This window comes from Asterias amurensis, chromosome 17 (assembly GCF_032118995.1).
Source record: "Asterias amurensis chromosome 17, ASM3211899v1".
Taxonomy (NCBI): Eukaryota; Metazoa; Echinodermata; class Asteroidea; order Forcipulatida; family Asteriidae; genus Asterias; species Asterias amurensis.
Genome location: NC_092664.1, coordinates 16,665,174 through 16,679,731, shown reverse-complemented (window position 1 = coordinate 16,679,731; position 14,558 = coordinate 16,665,174). Strand labels below are relative to the sequence as shown.

Sequence of the window (14,558 nt, the reverse complement as noted above, 5' to 3'; positions counted from 1 at the left end):
AGTGGTAACTATTGACTAAGGAAGTCATTTTACCAGATATATATTCAAATCTACGTCGCAAATGGCTTATTTGTTGTACTGTATCTTCCTTGTTTCTGTGGTTTTTGATAGTCAAACAATGTATTTTTTGCGACGTCATGAAATGTTTAGGGTATTCTGTCCAACTCAAGAATTTCAGCTGAAGGAAATAGATGGAGAAGAGTTGGAAGGACTTGTCCTAACTGCTCAAGTCAGAATGATGTTGCCTCTTTCTAATGTGTTGGTTGCACTAAACAACTTTGGATTTCTCAAATTCTCGGTGTACTTCAAGGTTTATGAAGCCTCACATTGTGTAACAGAGCTGAGTACGTATAAAGATTTGATGAGACTATTATTTTGTTTAAATGCAAGTTCCATTCAAACAAGGCTATAATCTACTCTTGGTATGGGGCTACAAGAATAAAAACTATTGAATGTGAAAAAAAACAGGGGAGCTGAAGGTAGGAATTGATATTCCTCTTAAAACAGTCTAGACTGTAGGATGGAGGGAAACATGCACCAGGCAAGGAGTTCCAAAGAGATGCAGTACGTGGAATTAAGCTGCTGGAATTGCAGATGCTATCGTTCCTCTTTGCTGATCTTGGAAAATGTGTTCATCAAGAAGGGATATGCCAGCTGTTTTTACCTGGAATTATTTCTTTCTGTGGAGGAATTTGTTGTGCATGGATGATCTCGCTGTGGATAAGTTTGAAATGAGATTAGTGATTTATGTCAGCCACTGGAATTCTTAGGATAAGTAGGATTTGAAACTATGAAATGGAAATATGAGTAAGAAGGTTTGCGGTAACACCATGTAATGATAATCTCTAAAGTGAGGTAAGGTGGTTCTGAAAAAAACACCCGTAGGTTTCAATTCGACATTTCAATCAGTATGCTCTTATTGCCTACTAATTCTTAGGATGTTTAGTTATTTCAGGGTTTTCTCAAATTCTCCTCATGTCTTGAAAGACTGAGAACCGCCACCAAAATGAGAAACAATTAGTTCCCATTGTTTTTAGGGGCTTTATCTCCACACCTTCAATACATCTTTCTCCATTTTTCATGTTTTGTTCATTTTGTGAAAATAGATTTTTGAAGTCTGACAACAATTACTCTGGTGTACACCTTGTATGTATACTGCATTGATGATGTGTTTAGTCTTTGATTGCACATGTATGCATTGTATGGACCTATTATACAGATGTTGCCAGGCTAGAAATTTACAACCCTTGATGATTTTATTGCATTTAATTCTTGATGCAATTGTAGAGATAAAGCGGGTTTAATCTTGTGTTAACAGCTTTAATGCGTTTGATGCATCGATAGTGAATCAGAACACAAAGCCAGTCGTGAGTGCCATACTGTGGATTGTGCGCGAGGATACCGCTAGCGTCATCTTGGATTTTCTCTTAATACATAAACACTAGGAGACTTAAACAGAGGCTTGAATCCAAAATAGACTGGTACCTGATGTCAGTATCGTTCGTTGTGTAAAACTCTAAAGTGGTGTCATTGGGGACTATTCCAGGATAGTGACTTCTATGAGTGTGAGACTGTTGGTATCGCTGCCCAAGCAGGTGAACTGTAAGTCGCACACAGCAAACATGTAAATGTCAAAGCTTGCGGTCTATTTTTGGCTAGCAATCTGTAATTAGGGCACAGGTTGTGATTGTACGAGCGACCTTCAAGTTTGTTTATCCTTTAGATGAACAGCTTTCCTAAGTTTCGTTCAGTGTCACACTGTCTTAATGGTTAAGTCTGGTTTGAGGTCTCAAACCCAAACTGATTTTTCTTTGATTGATTTTCAAAAACCGTAATTTCGGCAAGAGGTTTAGTTTTACCCTTGCTCTATGGTTCTATTCAGGCTTTAAGGGAGATGAGCATACTGATTAGTGAACTTAAAAAAAATTCATCCTTGGCGATTATGTTTAAACAAAAAATAAACAGTTTGTTAAATTGATTGGTAGGACACCGGCTTAGACCCGGTACTCGGCAATGACCTTCTGATTTGGAGACAAACTGAGAGCCTTTACTGAGAATGCGTGCTGTAAGGTTTACATTTGGTACATTCTTAAACCTAGACTGGTGCTTTTCAAAGTGTTTCCTTCCCTGTAGTGATTTTTAGTGAGGGGTTAGGGAACTTGTCAAATGCTTCGTGATGGATGAATTAAAAAGTTTTCACAATCAGTGGGTTTTTCTAATTTGTTCACCAGAACTGGTTTATTTATCTGTTGAATCAGGAAGAGTTGGCATCTCCGAAATAATGTTTTTGCATTTGCCTGGGTTTCAGATCTAAACTTGTGATCAAACCTTTATACGTGTACTTTCCAGTGTTTGGTGCTGAAATCGTGGAGTTCCAGAGAGTGGCTTTGTAATTAATTTCCTTTTCATGGAGCTGCAAGGACCAAGTTGACCATGACCTACTTATTAAAATCTTCCTGATACTCCGCCAGCATCGTTGTAATAAAACTCACTCCCAGAGACAAATTTCATGAGAGCATTCTTCAATGTGCTCCGGCGGTGTGTTTTTAAAGACTGTCTTCAAGTAATCCCGACTTATATTGTATTTGGTTTGCGGTAACACCATGTGTATGTCTACTTGCCAGGGAGAGCTTTCTCGTTAGAGAACTGTCTTGCTGTAATTATATTCTACTACCGTGTAGTAGATTCTTCAGATTTTTTCGGGAGACTTCTCACTTCTGAACAGAACTTTCCAGCTTTTTTTACTACCTAGGCGTTTTTAACTGCACTTCCATCAAGCGGGTTCTTATTTAATTGGTCTCAGACTACATGTAGCTTGCCCTAGTCATCGTCAGGAGACTTGGAATCTTAAATGAAAAGATATTCTATGGATTGAGAGGATTTGTTGGTGGAGTTTTGTGAAAATGACTCTTTGGTTTGATGAGCTGTTGCTGACGATAGGGCTGGAGCCCTTGATGCTGAAACTCAGTCATAATCTACCGATTCGACGCTCAGTGCATAGAAGCCCTCTATGGGTTGTACATGGGGTAAGATAATCATTCTGGGCCCAATTTCATAAAGCTGTTAAAGCAGAAAATACTGCTTAACAAACTTCGTTGCTAAAACTCAATCCAAAGCAAGCAATATATTCTGTGCTTTGCAAGTTTTTGTGCTTACAGGCTTTATGAAATTGGGCCCTGGTCTTTAAAATAAAAATATTCAATTAACAAATTACGGTAATGTTTTTTAAATTTACAAATAGAAATTTAGGATGTCACCAGCTTTTAAAATTAGGAGATTCATTTGCAATTTAAAAAAACAAAAAAACATCAACCCAAGATGTTTCAGTGGTACTTTTGATGCAATTTAAAATTTAATTGCAAGTTATTGTAACTGTTTATTAATCATACAGAGAGTTCTTCTCACAGTGATGCCATTTTACTAGAGACTGCTTATTGGATAATTGTGTTCCTTTGTTAAGCTTACATCCTTAATGAACTCGGAGCAATGACCGAAAGTCCCAAGGCTACATTTGTCAGTGTTTGTTGGTGGTATATATGTAGGCAGGGATGTAGCAAAGTCTTGGGAAAGGAATGAGGATGCAAGTTATCTTGATTCTTGAGGGTGTCACATACATTGTACATGTAGTGCTTAGCGATGACAAATTAGAACTACATGTAGTAGACAAAGTTTTTGTTGAAAAAAAAATACCCCAAGGTGTTCGGTGTAGAAATCATCCGAATAAGCATAGCTGATGAGAACTAAACAGAAAAGTAATTTATGTACTAAATTTGTCTAAGATTGTAGATGGGTCCGCATTTTTTTAAAGCATTTTTTATGTAAAGAGTATTGTTGGCAAGATGGAGAATAAAAAGACCCAAACACAAACAAACCTTGAAGTTGTGTGGTTTTCCTTTAACTTTATGAATTAACACAGTTCGCTATTTTTTTACGTTTGACTCCACAAAATTGCGGACCGTGTTAACAAGTTCTGAAGTCAAAAAAACCACACAGTAAATTTTAGGTTTATTTGTGTAGATTCTACTTAGATTCTTTTGAAAATAAAAATACAAACTTTGTTTTAAAGCCCATAGTGCCCAATACGAAAGCAGTCCCTTTACTACACAGTCTTGTTAAATACATTATTGCTACAACATTAATGTAATGTATACAACATTACAATCTGTGAAAGACTTGAACACAAGGGGTTGAAATGTATCCCATTACTACTACAAGGCCTTGCTATTGAAGTTAAAGGAAACAATACAACTTCAAGGTACATGTATTTGTGGGGATGATTATATTCTATATTCTACTTTTTAAAACACCTTTCCAACTATATTGTTTTATAACAAACACTTTAGTAGCCCAAAGCATCCAATTCAAAGGTATCTACCTTTGGTTTTTGGATTTGTTTGATTGTTTCAATACTATATAAATGTAGATACAATAAAACTTTACAGTCTTGTTAAATACATTATTGCTACAACATTAATGTAATGTATACAACTTTACAATCTGTGAAAGACTTGAACACAAGGGGTTGAAATGTATCCCGTTACACTGCAAGGCCTTGCTATTGAAGTTAAAGGAAAACAATACACCTTCAAGGTACATGTATTTGTGGGGATGATTATATTCTACTTTTTAAAACTTCTTCCAACCCTATTGTTTCATAACATCACTTTAGTAGCCCAAAGCATCCAATCCAAAGGTATAGCTTACCTTTGGTTTTTGGATTTGTTTGATTGTTTCAGTACTATATAAATGTAGATACAATAAAACTTTATTGAGATATCACCGAAAATCTAGAGCGAATAATGTCCATGTAGAGGAATAATCCCTAAAAGGAATACTCATTCCTAGAATCAAATTTTAGGCCTTAAAAAAAAGTAAAATGTTTCTTAAAATGCTTTATTCCAGCGAAAGCTACCGTAGGCTTCTAACCAATAGTTTGTATTGCCATTAATTGTCAAGTTGGTCTTTGAAAAGCACTTGTAACTGTTTGTTATAAAATGCATAAGGTTCGAAAGATGTTTTAAAAGTAGAATATAATGATCCACACAAGCATCACTCCAAATTGCGTGGTTTTCCTTTTACTGTGCGAACTAACACGGTCGGCCATTTATGGGAGTCAAAAATCTGACTCCCATAAATGGCCGACCGTGTTTGTCGACGAGGTAAAAGGAAAACCACGCAATTTCGAGTGATGCTTGTGTGGATCATTATATTCTACTTTTACAACATCTTTCTAATCATGCATTTTATAAGAAATGAATACAAACGCTTTTCAAAGACCAACTCGACCGTAAGAGTGATTATCAATCGTATGACCTTCCCTTTAATACATGGATACACAAAGAATTCCAAGTAATTATTGAAATTCCATTGTGATCATTTTATGAATGGAGGACTTATCATCGACAGAGCAACAATGACTGACATATTGACATTTACTTACTCATCCAGCCTGCCATTTTGTCTCATCACCAATTTTACTGAGCCCAAATTTCATAAAACTATTCTGCACATACACAGTACTTAGCATGGAAAAATCTTGCTAAACAGAAACAGGTTACCAGCCAAAAAATATTGTAGCGTGTGTGGTCGGCAACTGGTTCTCTGCTAATGTAAAAGCAGACGTACATTACAATGTACATGTTGAATTGAATTGAATAAGCCATTAGCGAGTTAGATTTGAATAATGTCTGGTACAATGACTCGCTTAGTCACAATGTACTGCTTACATTTGAATTCCCCAGACTACAGAGACAGTTTCTCTGTCAACTGGGTCGGGGGCAATCTTTGTATAGCAACTCCAGATGAGCAAACCCTGGTAGCATTTACTATACACATTAATTCAAAATTGTGTATGGGTGTTTACCGTCTATTAGGTAACTATGCAAAAGCTTGCCTCTAATCATGTGACATACCAACTACATGTATCTCTATAGTCTGAAGAATTCCAATTTAAGTGGTAACTTGCAATCAAGCAAGTCACTGTACCAGACAATATTCAAATCTTATATGCAAATGGCATATTGAATTGAATGATCTACTTTTGCCGAGTAGAAACCTAGTTCATCTACATCTTGGGCAGAAATCCCAGCAGCAAACATTGGTCCCCACATCTACATCTACATCTACAAGTATGATAATACATGTACTTGTCAAAGCCTTTCCAGCATCTAGACAAGGTGGGAAGAAAATGAAGAAGTTTTTTTTCAGTTCTAGAGGTGGGAGGAAAACCCGAGAGAATTGTTCCAGGGAACAATTACATGGGTTAGAAGGGAATTTTTGCCTATGCATGTGTTTCACGTTACTAGGCATTCTCCGCTTACTAGCTAGCGCAGAAACTCAGCGATTGCACAGTAAGCGGAGAATTATAATTGTAAGCAAAGAATTTGGTGGTAAGCAGAGCCATGAAATTGGGCCCTGTTTAGCAGAAAATACTCCTTGAATTTTTTTTATTTGCTAAGTAAGAATTGAGTGGGGCACCAGTCAGAACAATGTAGACTTTATGTAATTTTTGCTGGTAACCTGTTTCTGTTGAGCAATCCTTTTAAGTTTTTGTGCTAACAGCAGCCGATTTCACGAAATCTTACGCAACTGTATGAGTAAGTCCACTTGCGCATCGTTTAAATAAGTCCATAAACGTTGCACAAGTGGACTTCCGCAGTTGTGTTAAGTTTCGTGAAATCGGCTGCAGGTTTCTTGAGATAGGGCCCTGCTCAGTTTCCCTCCTTGATAGAGAAACAAACATCTCAAGAACAGTGCTATCGTAATTCCTTTCCTCATGTTGATTGAATTTCAATAACTGATGTGATGATTTGTTAGTTGCCCAATATTAAGAAATGTAACCGTAAACTGCATGCCGAGTTTTGTTACAAACCCTAAGCACTCACACCATCAACTGTAACAACCATCTGCAGAAATTATATTTCTCATACGTCTCAATGTCCCTAGATTAGGTTTTCAATTCCAAATGTAATTTAGTAATCTCAACCCTTTTAAAGGTATTATACAGGATCCGTAGAGCTGACAAAAAAGTCGCAGACAGAGTTCACGTTTTGTATGATCCACCATGGAGGTAGAATACCTCCATGGATCGACCATATAGGCATATTTATACTTGGTTTGCGGTAACACCATGTGTGTATCTACATGTACTTGCCAGGTAGAGTTTGTACTTAGAGAACCGTCTTACTATATATTCTACATTCACGGAGTAGATTTATCGGATTGTACGGGAGACTTCTAAGTTCTTACAAGAGCTGTCCTGCTCTGTTAACTACTACCTGGGGGATCCCAGATGGTAGAAATTCAGCTTGGACTACTGCTTTTGCTTAAATACATGTACATGTAGGATCTTTATTTACTTCACTACCACGGAGTGAGTTCTTAAAACTGGTCTCAACAATTTGACTATCTTGCTGTAGTCATTGTCTGGAGGCCTAAAAGATGAATTACTCAGTCTTTTTAAAGCGCTTTTCACACTCGTTTTATCGGTTGTGTGAATCAGGAGAAAATTGATGAGTTTTGCTCACACTAAGAGCATTGAAGCATCCAGTTGCTCATGTTGTTAAGCCATGGAGGTAATAATAATAATATCGAAGTCTTATATAGCACACGTATAGTCTACCAAACAAGGTACTCAAGGCGCTAAGTATATACAAACTTTCGCAAAGGCTAAGTGTCTTGCTTAAGGACACAAGTGTCACGGCTGGGGATTCGAACCCACACTCTGCTGATCAGAAACCCCAGAGTTAGCTACCTCCATGGTTAAACCACCGTGTATTGAGAGTTGCAACAACTTGCGATTAGAAGCCATTTTTAGTCCGCTAAACGCATGGGCAACACGGGGTGCCAGACTAATCTGCCCATTGGGTTGAACTGCATTTGTACCGAAAATGGCATCCAGCAACCATGGGATCAAAGAAAACTGGTCTCTGTCGCAATCACAACACAGCACCGGTTCTATCAGTGAGAATACTGCATTTAGTGCAACTGTGAAGCTCAGAAGAAGATGTATACTGCTAACAGAATGGGTTTTTAAAGCCTTCGAGGTTGACAATAGCATTGTAATTAAGCTGTAAGAAACTGACGGAGATGAATTTATAAATTCACGGTCCTAAGATGTGTCACCGTTTCCCCTTTTATTAAAGTAGCCTTCTGGATTTCACCACTTCAATAGAGGCGTCTTATGTTGCCATGGTAACCAGAGATGCAAAATTTACAATATTGTTACATGGTCATAGTCATTACCTCTTCTGTGCACATGTGTGTGTTCGGGAGATGATTCTAAAAATAAAAATTGCAATAATATGTTCGGTGTGCATGACATTGAACACTGTTTGTTATTTGCGCAGAAATTATTTTACCAGTTGTATCAATTAAGGGTGAGGATATTTGATTAGGGAAGGTCACACGTGTGGAATCATTTCTGTTTGCGTTGAGTCTTTCTTTTCCAACAATGTGCATCTAAGGGTTTATTTTCTGTATGTTTGTAATGTGTGTAAACCAAGAACACGACCTTCATGCTTTATTGTGGTATACATGATGTGTTTTGGTATTGTGATGGTTTTGCCTACTTTCAAATTTTAGTTTGGTAGGGCCTATAGACTGTGCAAGTCTCGCACGTAGCGAAAACGAGAACTTAATTCGAAAAAAAGTATATTTTTGTACAAAACCAAATTCTATTGAAATTGTTATTTGTTGAAAAATTCTTAAAGACTATTATTTTTAACGTACTTTTTGTATAATTATTATTTTAATTCGTGTACATAATAATTGTTTTGTTTAAATTAACGTAAAAATTATACATTTATCGGGACGAGGATCGCTGTTCGACATCGACCTGGATGGTTTTTCTAATAAACCCCGTTTGTGAATCACGTCCAATTGGTGCGATCATCACATAGGTTCAGCGATAATGGGAACGTCAATTGGGTAATATTCTTAATTGTTTAGAGTAAACCGGAAACTGGAGGTCAAGTTTTTTTCTTTAGTTTTCTTCGTTAATTTGTTGAATTGATTTTACTTTTCTGTTTTTAATCACTTATTTTTACATTCCCAAGAACATATTCACTTTTTAGAGTCATAACTTATTTTAAACTAAAATTATTGACAGAACAAAATCTCCCCAACGTAAAACTCCATTAGGTTGGGACCACAATGGTCCCGGAAGTTCAATTTCTCGCGAGACTTGCACAGTCTATTGCATTCAAGCCACAAAATCATCATAAAAGCAGATGTAGAGTTATCAATAAAGCTTTGCACGTTAGATTTGGATATTATCTGGTACAATGAAGCACTTGATTTAAGACAAGTTATCACTTTAATTTTAAATTCCTCAGACTATCAAAACCATTGCTATTATATTACATGATTTCAGGGAAAGGTTTTGCTTAGTTTTGTAAGAGATGATGAACATCCATACACAATTCTGAATGAATGTGTATAGCACAATGGTACCAGGGTTTGCTCATCTGGAGGTTGCTATACAAAAGCTTGCCCCGAACCATTTGACATAGCAACTGTCTCTATATAGTCTGATGAACTCCAATGTAAGTGGTGCATATAGGCTAGTGACTATTAAGTCTTTGTACCAGACATAATTCGAATCTATTTCACAAATAACTTGTGGAAAACTAAGGGCTAACCCTTTTTTTTTCCTTCATGTTTTTTCCTTCTTTGGGGGTGGGGGGGGGGGGGTGGAGTGGCAAGCACAAGCTCTGCTCCCCTGTCTATCGTCGTCGGTATTCACAAAAGTGTTCATGGCGCCTGCTCCAAAAATAATTAAGTGGCATGTGGCGTGTCATGGCCTAGGGGTTAAGAGCACCTGACTCTTGTGGTGTTTCGATTCTTGGTCTGTTCTTCATGTTTAATTGTATTAATCTTTTTTTTTTCAATGAGTAAGAGCCCCCCCCTATAAATGTATTGTATATTGTTTATGCCTTTTTGTCCTAGTGGGAATTTCTCCCGCGTCAAATCAGAAGAAAACTGACACGCACCCCTAAAATGCCTCTTACACACCCTATGCCTTGTACTCCAAATTACATTAAGACCATTAGACCCCAAAAAAAGAAATTTTGAACGTCCTGCCTTTTTTGAAAAAAGGGAATGATTTTATTTTTTATTTTTTTTGTACAAAATGGCCGCCCGATACTTTTTAAAGACAACCGGCTCGGTTATTTTTCACAATTTATTTTTTTCTGTCTGAGAATATTATTATTTTTGTGTATAAAAAAGAGAAAGAAAAAAGGAGGCAGCCTCTAAAAAGAAACTGTGGGCAGGGACGCTAAACATGTTTTTTTATTTGGCCTTATGGTATCTGAAGCAATATATTGCAATATAGAGACATTTCTTCACTGATTGAATTTACTACATTGATTGCGTGAGGCGAGGAGACAGATATGAAATTACGGCAGTTCAGAAATGACATTTCTGTCCTACCCCTGCCTTGATGTCGTGTTGGCCTTGAACTTCACACGTGACACTCAAAGGCACATCTTTTTTAGTGAAATATATAGAAAAGTGTCAAGGTATTCCGAGGGAAGCAATTGCAGCAGGGGCATAATTGCATAGAGCAGACAATAACCCTTAAAAGGGATTGTAATTATACCTTTTTTTTTAACCAATCGATTGTTTTCATCCTATTTGTATATAAATAAAGATGTATACAATAAATTTTAATTTCACGTCGCCAAAAGTCCGGAGTGGTTATGTCTACGCAGGAAGGATAAAGCACAAAAAATAGCTAAGTTAGTTGGTTTTACCCATATACCATAGAAGGTAAACTGCTATAGTGTATCCCTAAAAACCAAAGGAAACTTTATACAAGATTCCCTAAACATCCAGCTAGAAAGAAGGAACAATCTCGATCATCTCGTTCCCGTTTCTCATGTAGACGAGTCGCCACTTGCCCTTTCCCGTTTCGATATCAACTAATCAAATAATTTTTGCCTAAATCCACGGCCGGGTACTCGATTCTCCTCGTTGTCGAGGCGTCCGTTCAATAATAGCAGAGGAGTGTCTGGATCAGATCGCTTTGTCCCTCGGGGGGGACCGGGGGAGGGGGGGGGCGTATTAGGTAAACACTCCCCACATCTCCCAGGCTTGTTACAAAGAAAACAACAAACATAGAGACGATGTGTGTCAATACATCAGTATCCAGATTGGACAGAAAATGTGTATAAAGTAGATCAGATTGCAGGCCTGATACTCCACGGAGGCAAGGCGATTGCCTCCATGCCCAGGGTCATTGCCTTGGTGCCAATGAAATGCTCCAGTAGATATGTACACTTTCTCCTAGGGTGCCCTTACCAAGGAGACAATGCCTCGGTGCCCTCCCCCTTTCAAAAACGAGGCATAAAGGCCTTGTACATTAGTATTCAGACATGTCAGAGTGGCCAGAAAATTTGTATAAAGTAGGTCAGATTGTGAGGCTGGGTGATTCTGAAACCTACCCCCCCCCCTCTCCAATCCAATCCGCCCCTGCGGGATTATTTGTGTTCAGATCCACAATGCCACATAGAATTAGATTAAAGGATGTAGAGATGAGGTGAATTAAATGAACATGAATTACTGCAAAGCATTGATTGGGAAACTTAGATCTGTCTCAGCCACATTCAGCGTCGATAATGAACTCACAGACAGTTTATTCCCACTTGTTAATTAAGCTTTTGGACGAGTTGGGGGTGTATTATTTCGCAAAGAATTGTGAATGCAATCCGGTCGTTGGACCGCGAATTATTGAATGTTTTTAAATGAACCATTTACCATAAAGAATTAAGACTAGTCTGATCTTGAGTTTAAGACTAGTTACTCGTCCTAACTTAGGACTAGCCTTCATTTGTTTTAACTCTCCTGAAGAGTACAAGGACTAGTCCAAAGTTAGGACTTATCTTTGTAATATCGACCTTAAGACCACTTAAACAGCTGGACGATATCTGAGTCAGGCTAGTCGTAATGTTGAATTGTTGAGACCATTTAAGAACTCACCATTATTGCTATAAAGGTGTTGGACAGTATGTAGTCTCTACTTCAAATTATGTAGTGTAGCTTCACAAACCTTGGGTTCATGCGAGGTTTCAACTCAGCTTTGATACGCCCTTTGGGTTTGATAAAGCGCTAAAAAACCTACATGTAGTATTAATAATATTAAATGATTTAATTTCTTGTTTGACAGGTCAAAACTGGTTATCTGAGCCTGAAGGACGGGCAGAGAGATGGAGAGCTGGTCCGAGTTCAAATGTCCAAAGAATCTCTCAGCTTACAACGAGAGGAAACATTCCTGGTCAGTCCCGTTGAAATAGACGAGGTAAGTCCGCTAGATTGACTCAGCTCTCTTGTGGCATATAAGTATTTTCTGCTTGACATCTTTATCTTTGATGACCATTTGAGTCCAAATTTCCACAGATTTGTTGTGTTATGTTGGGATACACAGAGTGGGAATGCTGGTCTTTGATAGTTACCAAAGGTGTCCAGCGTCTTAAATGTGACATGGTATATAACGTTGCCAAGCAGTTACTGGCTAAACAGCGCTGGGTTTATCCTGCCCCCAGGAAGTTTTTGTAGCCCTGATTTTAAACATGTATTCATAAATGTATTTTTCTGATGCATTAATGGTAGCAATCACAACCAATATAATAGGCAACTATTCAAACACTAAAAAATAAATTTACACATTCAAAAATGTATTAATTACATCTAAATGGAAGAATAATTACCATTTTAAACAAGTACAAGTAGGTTGCACAGTTTTTAGTAGCCCACAGTGCAAATTGAGAGGTGGTGTTTACTAGCCCGTAGCAGTTATTATTAGACAATGTAATGTGGGCTAGTGTTAAGGGGCAAGCCCTTCACATCTACCTGTGCGCTGCCGTGGTGCAATCATTCTGTCATGCAGAGAGCCATTATAACAAGCGTTTAAGAAACCTTAGACGACATCAATACGACGCTACGACATTTTATTGGTTGTAGATAAACACGCTAATCTAATGAACCAACCCAAGAGACAACGGGCAAACAAAAATGACACCCAAAAGGCAATAACGGGTAGACTTGTTAAAACCAGTAATTGAATTTCAGATAACTCTAGGGGAACAGCTGCGGATTGTTAAAGCTGCGCTGTAATAGAGAGTGCTCGTTGACCTTTGAGGTAAAGGTCAAGAGGTGCAAGTAGCCTCTTATTTTGTTGTGCGTTACATTTTCTTAACGACATACAATTTCATATCAGGGCAGGCCTGAATGCTTCGTTTTGGAAGGGCAGGGGCACTGAGGCATCTTCTCATTGGTAAAGGGCACCCTTTGAGAAAATTGTAAATTTCTACTTCAAGGGCATTTCAAGGGCACTAAGGCAATGACCAGGGGGCATGGAGGCAATTGCCTTCGTTGCCGTATTGAAGTATCGGTCCTGGCATTGCGTTTTGTGATCAGCATACAATTTTCATATCAGATAATCCTAATAATAATATTGGAACTTGGTTGAAGGGAACATTTTATGTAATAATAGAACTGTGAATCTGTGTAGGATATTTTTAGCCAAATGCAATCAAGTCTTTGATTTTCTAATTGCAGTATCACAATCGTATGGAAAAATGTGTATATTTAAAAAGAAATCAATCAAACCCCAAAACAAATGTTTTTCAGCAAAAATGAACACATATTTTTGTACACGTAAATTCCAAATAATATCCTCTATCCCACTGCAAATTTCTTGTCTACGTACATGTATTAAATATGACTGTTTGACTTTCCTTTCAGTTGAATGGCCCTGATGTAGATTCATCCAAGGTAAGTTCTTCATAAAAAAAACTTTGACAATTGTCACCTACTCAATTATTTGTTTGTAAGCCGCTGTGCATCAAGCCTTTCCAGCTATTTTTTTTATGTTGTCCTGTTTGTGTTTGTTCAGTGTCGTCCTTTGTGTACGTAATTAAAGGAACACGTTGCCTTGAATCGGACGAGTTTGTCTATAAAAAAGCGTTTGAAACCGTTTGTAATGAAATGCATATGGTTGGAAAGAGGTTTTAAAAGTAGAATATAATGATCCACACAAGTATCACTCAAAATTGCACGGTTTTCCTGTTACGTCGTGAACTAACACGGTCGACCATTTATGGGAGTTAAAAATTGGACTCCCATAAATTACCGACTGTGTTTGTCGACGGCTAAAAAGAAAACCACGCAATTTCAAGGCATGTTTGTGTAGATCAGTGTATTCTACTTTTACAACATCTTTCTACCCATATGCATTTCATAACAAACGGTACAGAACGCTTTTCAAAGACCAACTCAACCGATCCAAGGCAACGTGTTCCTTTAATGTTTCGTTATACTTGTAGGTTCCTTACTCAGTGCTTCCTTACATTAATATTGGAAGTCTCCACCCAACAAGCTTGCTTTTAGGAGACTCCCACCACTTAAAGGGTGGTACTTTTTGTAGGAAACAAAAAAACACAATGTCCACAGATTTACATTAAACTTACACAGTTTAAAGGCAGTGGACACTATTGGCAATTACTCAAAATAATTGTTTGCGTAAAACATTACTTTGTAACGAGTAATGGGGAGTG

General features: G+C 37.7%; 1 protein-coding gene across 2 annotated transcripts in view; it reads left to right on the top strand.

The window, feature by feature from the left end:
• The window catches only part of LOC139949831 (gamma-2-syntrophin-like), a 62,283-nt gene that overhangs the window by 22,816 nt on the left and 24,909 nt on the right, over nt 1-14,558 (top strand). Inside the window, exons 1-3 of one of the 2 annotated variants that reach the window (XM_071948372.1) lie at nt 2,414-3,026; nt 12,170-12,301; nt 13,747-13,776. In XM_071948372.1, the coding sequence (XP_071804473.1) occupies nt 2,904-3,026; nt 12,170-12,301; nt 13,747-13,776 (285 nt within the window). In that variant the 5' untranslated portion in view covers nt 2,414-2,903. Of the gene's footprint in view, nt 1-2,413; nt 3,027-12,169; nt 12,302-13,746; nt 13,777-14,558 lie in introns of those variants that run through there. The other variant, XM_071948373.1, reaches the window with a different exon arrangement.